This window comes from Acipenser ruthenus, chromosome 5 (genome assembly GCF_902713425.1).
Source record: "Acipenser ruthenus chromosome 5, fAciRut3.2 maternal haplotype, whole genome shotgun sequence".
Lineage (NCBI taxonomy): Eukaryota > Metazoa > Chordata > Actinopteri > Acipenseriformes > Acipenseridae > Acipenser > Acipenser ruthenus.
In genome coordinates this window covers 85,753,141-85,761,271 of record NC_081193.1, presented here as the reverse complement: position 1 = coordinate 85,761,271, position 8,131 = coordinate 85,753,141, and the positions used below count along the sequence as shown (strand labels likewise).

The 8,131-nt window shown below is 38.1% G+C and overlaps 1 protein-coding gene across 1 annotated transcript in view; it reads right to left on the bottom strand.

The window, feature by feature from the left end:
* Positions 1-2,541: 2,541 nt before the first annotated feature.
* LOC117403445 (follicle-stimulating hormone receptor-like) overlaps positions 2,542-8,131 on the bottom strand; it is a 29,094-nt gene continuing 23,504 nt past the window's right edge. The window contains exon 10 of the mRNA XM_034005607.3: positions 2,542-7,674. Coding sequence (XP_033861498.3) covers positions 6,549-7,674 — 1,126 coding nt within the window. The 3' untranslated portion in view covers positions 2,542-6,548. The remainder of the gene's footprint in view (positions 7,675-8,131) is intronic.

The window sequence follows — 8,131 nt, the reverse complement described above, 5'->3', positions numbered from 1 at the left end:
GCTAACTGGGAGTGCCGGTGTCAGAGAATATATGTTCCTCCTGAATATTTGTTCCCCCGGGAAAGAATATTCGTTACCCCCGTTCCAATTATTTGTACCCACATATTTTTTTTGTAACAGTCACCCGTCTTTGCATTTAAGTCTATATCAGTGCATTTTCAACTAAAACCTTAATTTTAAGACCACTTTCCCTAACCCCAACCCTAACCCTAACCTGTACCATCCAGTCCCCTCTGACAGGTCCAGTCTCAGCTACAGCCTGCAAACATTGCTGACATTCGCTATCATTATACATGCATCATTTATATTAAAATAGGATAAATAACCAACATGCATGTAGGGGGAAACAAATGTTTGCTGGTGGGAAAAAAATCTTCATTACCCTGGGAGTGTCAGGAAGGGTCTCTGCTTGTCTTGTGATTGATTATAGTTATTTTACATGAAGCGCTGTCTAACGGGGACATACTTATAGAGATATTTTGCATGCCTATTTAGTCTGTCAGCACAGAGAGTCCTGAGACAGTAATAAAGTATGGTTGATTCTGCTTACCCTATCATTAGTATGTAGTCTCATTTTGCATGCTGGTGTGCTGTCAGCTGCTTGGGTCATCTCTCCATAATATAATCCCACGTTGTCTTCACCCATGCATTGTGCTTTAAAATGTGATTGATCCACATCCAAAGCAAGCTAAATTATTATTATTTTTAAATCACTGCATCAAGAACCAGTTGCACTTCCTCATGGATAAAGCTTTACGAGGGAGATGTGTACAGCAGCAGTATTATTGAATTGTGGTTTGTCACACTTGTACTTTGCTTGAACAAAAGTTATTGTATTTCTTGCTCTTATTGTATTACTTGTATTGTAACACTTGAAATGTATTTGCTTACAATTGTAAGTCGCCCTGGATAAGGGCATCTGCTAAGAAATAAATAATAATAATGTGTAGGAAAACAGTGAAAATTTGGTTTACTAAAAATGAGGTTTTTGTGCCTCGACAAATCAGGGTGTGTGCTTCAATACGACCCCCAAACTGTGGCTAGGATCATTATCGCATGTTGCATCCTGCACAACATAGCTATACGTTGAAGATTGCTGGGCGACCAAGAAATGCTCGACACATTTGAACGCCCCCCCCCCCCACTGTATTCTAGCAGGACACGAGTCGATCAAGCTGAGAGGAAATTAAACACAACACTTCTTTGTACAGCATTATTGTTTATTTATTTGACATGTAAACATCATCCAGATCTAGTCTTATAGTTTGATCTAGTCATATAAAGTTTTACTGTACAGTAGGGTTGCTCCCAAGTGTCACATAAAATCACCAGCTGTCATTTATCTAGAGAATGTTCCAGGACTTTCAAATGTTCTTGACAGAACCGCATTAAAAATAATATATGGTACAATTGTAAGTTAACAAAAGCTTTTTGCATGCCTCTATTCAGTTCCCTCTTTCATTAACCAATCAGCTTCATCCCCAATTGACTCACATGATTTGCAGCAAATGACATGCTTCTGACTTTTTTTCTAGAGGGAAAATGACCTACAGCAGGAAGTCAAACAGTAAACACTGCCTAAAAGTAAGACAGGCAAACTGAGAACTTACTTATTATACCCGGTCTATATGATAACAGACATATTTTTTAAATGAGCATGTGTTCTGGCTATGTAAATAGTTTCTACACAGCAAATGAAGATACAAAAGGGTTACACAGTATTAAGGGATTCTATAACATTCTGTATAAAATTAAAGAGATTATATAAAAAATAACAAGCAAAGATGAGAAATAAAAAAATTTAAATGAACCAACAAAAAATAAACATAACATGAATGACCTAAATGTGTAGCTTTAGAAGAAACTAAATTAGATAATGTACAATATAAAATAATAAAGGAAAATAAATGGATAAATAGACTCAATACCATGATGCCTGGAGGTTTATAACTATGCAGGAAATGACAATGATTTAAATAGAAATAAAGTGTGGTTACCATGGCATCAAAAGCCTAAAAGTACTTTCTCTGTTTGTTTTCAAATACCCTCGACAAAGGTATGTTGAAGATACCAAAACGTTGGATAACACAACATATTGCAAACAAAATAAGCTTTATTCTCATACTTCATATCAATTAGTATATGTTCATTACTGTTAAATACATTTGCATATTATGTCACGATCTTGGCTGTGTTACATAACCCCTTTATAGGTCTGAAAAATGATAGTTATCTTGTTGTTTAAAATCATTTAGTATATACATTTCAATTTTAGTCATCACATCCTGACTTTGTAAAACTCTTTTCAGGCCATGTCGGGCCCACATCAGGTAACTCAGGTTCTTTTTTGAGACAGCTTCAAAGTTGCACTTATACAACGCACTTGATGACTCCCGTTTAAAAAACAATAACAACATATAAATCAAATAAATAATGGGCATAATATCATACCAAAGTACACCAAACACGGCTAAAGACTATACGAGTGTAAACAAAACCATTTTTAATAAATATTTCTGTACCTTTTATTATTTTAAGAGACAGTAGCTTGATACACAATAAAACCTGTGTAATCTCGCCACTCTACATATTGGCATTCTGTATTGGCATCATTTTGGGGTTGCGACCAAATCTCTATTGAAAATAATGGGTACAGTATTAGACCTCTGTACTATCTGGCACACTTTTCTGGTCCCATGACCTGCCGGGTTGGACAAGTTTTACTATACACTATTGGATGCTGTAATTTTTTTGCATATGACCATAACCCTAAGCCTAAGCCTACCCCTAACCCTAGCCCTATCCCTAACTCTAAACCTAACCCCATCCCTAACCCCAACCCTCCTTACCCTAACCCTAACCCTTTTGTACTTACATATATGGAGATTGACACAATAAGAAATTTACACATTAAGTACATTGTAACTATGCATAATAATATTGCAATTATGTGTAAGTACACAAGTATTTACTAAGTAACTACTATGTAACTAAACAGTAATTATAGACACAATATAACATGTTACCCAAACCAAAATAGTGGGAACAAACATTGCTGATTAAGATTGCAATTAATTAAGATTTTGCTTGTTTATTTGAATTGGTGTTAAGTAACAAATAAACAAATACAAAAGCAAGACTGCAAAGCCGCTAATCACTAATAGGAAATGATTTAAACGTGCCGTGTCTTGTTTTAAAAAAAAGAGAACAATCAGGAAATAGCAATATCGCTTTGTCTTCTTCTAATTGGTTGATATTCTTGAGCTATCTGGTTCATCTCCAGCCCTGCCAGATCACACCTCCATGTACAGCTCTGGACAAAAGTTTTGCATCATAACTAATTTGCTTCATAAAGTTGAATGAAACACCAAATTATCACACAAAAATTAAATTTGGCATTTTGAAATCTAACCTAAAATACTGCACTACTATTATGGCTTTTGTGATTGATTACATGATGTTAAATAAAAGTTCTAAATTATGTTCAGATACAGATAAACCCATTTTATATCACCTAGCTTAATATCATACCCCGTTTATTATCTCGATTTTTTAAAAACCTATCACCATGCACCCGCTTATTGTCACTTTTTGTGCCGCCTGTCAAATGCTACATGGCAGGGCTCTACTAAGTAACCCCAGGATATAATTAATTTCCAAAGCAACTAACAACCAATAATCATCTCGGCTGATAAACTGACATTTTGTGCAGTCTGTCAAATGTGTGGGCGGTCTTAATGGGATACAACGTCATTGTGCTATCTGGGAAGCATTGAGAATGTTGGCTTGCAAGTGAACTGAATTAACTAGCAAACAAAAGGCAGAGATAATATGCCTCTGCGAAGGACCACCAAAACTTTCATTTGCTGAGGTTGCAAAAAAGTTCTCAATTAATCCATCTACAGTCAGCAAAATTTACAAAAATCAAAACAGTGTTTTACAACAGTCCACTTCAAATGTCAAACGAAAACGTCAATGCACCAGTCATGCTGCTGATGTTGATGAAGCTCTGTTTCGATGGTTTCAATCTGCCACAGCCTTAAACTTGCCTGTTAGCGGAGAAATCTTAAAAGCCAAAGATTTAAAGTTTGCTGCTGACCTGAATGGTGATGACTTTAAGGCAACCAGCGGGTGACTTGATCGCTGGAAGAAACGCAATGAGATTGTGTTCAAGAGAGCTCACTGAGAGAATGAGGATGCAGATGTTTCTTCTGTGAACAACTGGATTGAAAATGAGCTGCCTGCAATTATTCAATGCTACAAGCCAGATGATGTGTAGAATGTTGAAGAGACGGGACTCAATAAAACCATGCACTTTGGAGGCAAAGACGCAAAAGACCGGGTCATGCTCATGGTTTGTTGCAGTATGGCTGGTGAAAAGAGGCCTCTTTTGTTGATTGGAATATCTAAACAACCTTGTTGTCTCCGTGGAGTTCGTAATCTGCCCATCCCTTACACTTACAACTCGAATGCGTGGGTGATATCATATCTTTTCGAGCATTGGCTAAAACAGTGGGACACGTCTCTCAAAGATTAATTCACAAACTGAACGCAGTGGGGATTCAAGGAAATGCATGCACATGGATTAGGGAGTGTTTAACATGTAGAAAACAGAAAGTACTGATTAGAGGAGAAACCTCAAAATGGAGCGAGGTAACCAGTGGTGTACCACAGTGATCAGTATTAGGTCCTCTGCTATTCCTAATCTACATTAATGATTTAGATTCTGGTATAGTAAGCAAACTCGTTAAATTTGCAGACGACACAAAAATAGCAGGAGTAGCAAACACTGTTGAAGCAGCAAAGGTCATTCAAAATTATCTAGACAGCATTCAGAATTGGGCAGACACATGGCAAATGAAATTTAATAGAGAAAAGTGTAAAGTATTGCATGCAGGCAATAAAAATGTGCATTATAAATATCATATGGGAGATACTGAAATTGAAGAAGTGAACTATGAAAAAGACCTAGGAGTTTATGTTGACTCAGAAATGTCTTCATCTAGACAATGTGGGGAAGCTATAAAAAAGGCCAACAAGTTGCTCGGACATATTGTGAGAAGTGTTGAATTTAAATCAAGGGAAGTAATGTTAAAACTCTACAATGCATTAGTAAGACCTCACCTAGAATATTGTGTTCAGTTCTGGTCACCTCGTTACAAAAAGGATATTGCTGCTCTAGAAAGAGTGCAAAGAAGAGCAACCAGAATTATCCCGGGTTTAAAAGGCATGTCGTATGCAGACAGGCTAAAAGAATTGAATCTATTCAGTCTTGAACAAAGAAGTCTACGCGGCGATCTGATTCAAACATTCAAAATCCTAAAAGGTATAGACAATGTCAACCCAGGAGACTTCTTTGACCTGAAAAAAGAAACAAGGATCAGGGGTCACAAATGGAGATTAGATAAAGGGGCATTCAGAACAGAAAATAGGATGCACTTTTTTACACAGAGAATTGTGAGGGTCTGGAACCAACTCCCCAGTAATGTTGTTGAAGCTGACACCCTGGGATCCTTCAAGAAGCTGCTTGATGAGATTCTGGGATCAATAAGCTACTAACAACCAAACAAGCAAGATGGGCTGAATGGCCTCCTCTCGTTTGTAAACTTTCTTATGTTAATTCTCTTATGTTTTTAAAGCACAGCATCGCCGTATTGCGCTCATTGTCTATAATTGTCCTGCTCATCCTCCAATCAAACTTGACAACATTGAGCTGATTTTTCAAAGCAAATAGACCTGTTTACAACTATGCTGTTGATCAAGGAAGGTTGGGACTGTAAAAGTGAAACCATTGTTAACTGCTTCCGTTCATCTGGCTTTTCAAAATAGGACCGGTGGAACCGGTGGTCCTAGAGGGGTTTCCAGAGAATGAGTTCAATGTTTTCATCAATGTGGATAATGATGCTGAATGCATTGAGTCATTGTGAGATGAGCACATCGTGGGGGATATCCAGCAAAAGAAACAGAACCAACTTCAGGCTGCTGATTCTGCATCCGATGAGGAAGGTGAATTACCTGGAGCAGCTGTATACACATCTGAAGCACAAAAGTCACTTAAGATTTTGAGGCAATTTCTTGGACAGAATGAATTTAGTAATTGGCCTTTATTTAATAACATTGAAAAAAATCAGGCACCGCCTAATTGATAGCTCTGATCAGACGACAATTCATGCCTTTTTTAGATAATGGCACGAAATGTTTCGTTCTAGTTAATCATAGAAAACGTATTTGTCCTGTGGTAAACTACATGTATTTGTTTAAATGTAAAGAACGACTAAATGTACAGTATTAAAACACTGCTCTTTAATTCACCGTTAGTTTTCTTTCTTTTTTTCTCGCACTCGTAATGTGTGCTGTCACAGGCAAACGTGAAACCCGGTTTATATCATGACCCGCTTTATATCACGAATTATGCATTCACGAAAATCATGATACAAAGCAGGTTCATCTGTATATATATATTTATTTAAATTATTGCTCAATCCTAAAATTCTAGGTGATGCTAAACTTTTGGCCATAGCTGTATACTGTACATATAGTATATACAGTCAATGGGAGTGATGTAGGGACACCAGGGAGTAAAGAGTGCCTTCGCTAGTTTTGGGAGTTCCATTTCTATTATGGGAGTTGTGAGCAGAAGATGTCTCGGTTCTGTATTTCTGGGCCTGCATTTTACAACACCCGAATTTGCTCATGAGAATGAAGAAGTCTCTTTTAAAGGTTTTGGTGAAGAAGGCATAGAGAAAGGGATTGCAGCAGGAGTTGATGGGGTAAAAGAGCACCAGCAGGACTTTGGAATTAGTCACAGTGATAAGGGGCACCTTCAAGGAGGCTGAGACTGCGAAGAAGGAGATGGGTGCCATGCAGAGGAAGTCAGTGAAGATCAGGATGGCCATGCGCTTGGCAATCCTTGTGTCGCTGTTTCTGGAGATGAAGTTCGGGTTTCTTACCGTCAGGTAGATTCTTACATAGCAGACACAGACGGCGATGAACGCTATCACATTCAGCAGCAGTGTGAACACAATGTAAGACTGAGAGACCAGACTCTCGATGTCCATCGGCAAGCAGATGCTGACCTTCATATAGCTGCTGACCCCAAGGATGGGAAGGAGGGCTATAATGAAACAGAAGGACAAACCGCCAATCATGATGGCCAAGGCATGTCGTAGACGAACCTTTCTCTCCAGCTGCATCGCATAGGTGATTGTATGCCATCTTTCCAGTGTGATAACTGTCAAAGTGTACACCGAGAACTCGCTGGCAAAAACTGTGAAGAAACCTGCAATGCTGCACCCGGGCCCAGTCTGCCAGCTTATCCCGTAGTTATAATACTGGGATTGGGTTTGGATGTCCACTGAAGCTATCAATAGCAAGTAGATCCCCATGCACAGGTCTGCAAAGGCCAGGTTGCACATTAGGTAGCGGGGCACAGTGAGCTTGTATCTGCTTGTCAGCAGCACAACAATGACAACAAAGTTTCCAGTAATGGCCATGATGCTTATAAACCAGATTAGGACTCTCAAATATATGTATCCCATAATATCTTCACATGGATTGAAGGCATCCGGCTTGGGAGAGCAAGCGACTTCAGTCACCTCCTTGCAATTTTCATTATACCAGTTGGGTTCGTCATAGTTGATTTGGGACATGTTGCACATCGGGTCTTTCGCTGATCTAACAAATAAAAAAAATGTGGGTTTCTGAGCGAGGCATTCAATCCTATATGAAGGGCTAGGACACTGTCCAGAAAATCTACTCTGAAAGCTTCCCCTTTTATGATCAGTTCACCTTTATGAGCTCTTTCTGTTAGTCCCTTTAAGGTTGAAGACCATTTGAAAAGATGTGTATCAGGGCCAGCTCTCTATTAAGATGCAGTGTTCTATAGTATGCTGATATCACAATTTACGATTACTAGCAATCCCCTAAATTAAAAGTCTGAGTTGTTTATTTCTAGCTTGACAGTTTTATTAGGTATGCTATTTTAACACTCAGTCATAAAAATATGAATAAATCTTAATCTCTAGGACTAAGATATGTCTTTAGTTTTATTGGTAACACTTTATAGTGTGTCTCTAATTACTGAGTATTTACATTGTAGTTACTTCATAAATATATGTTTACTTATGCATAA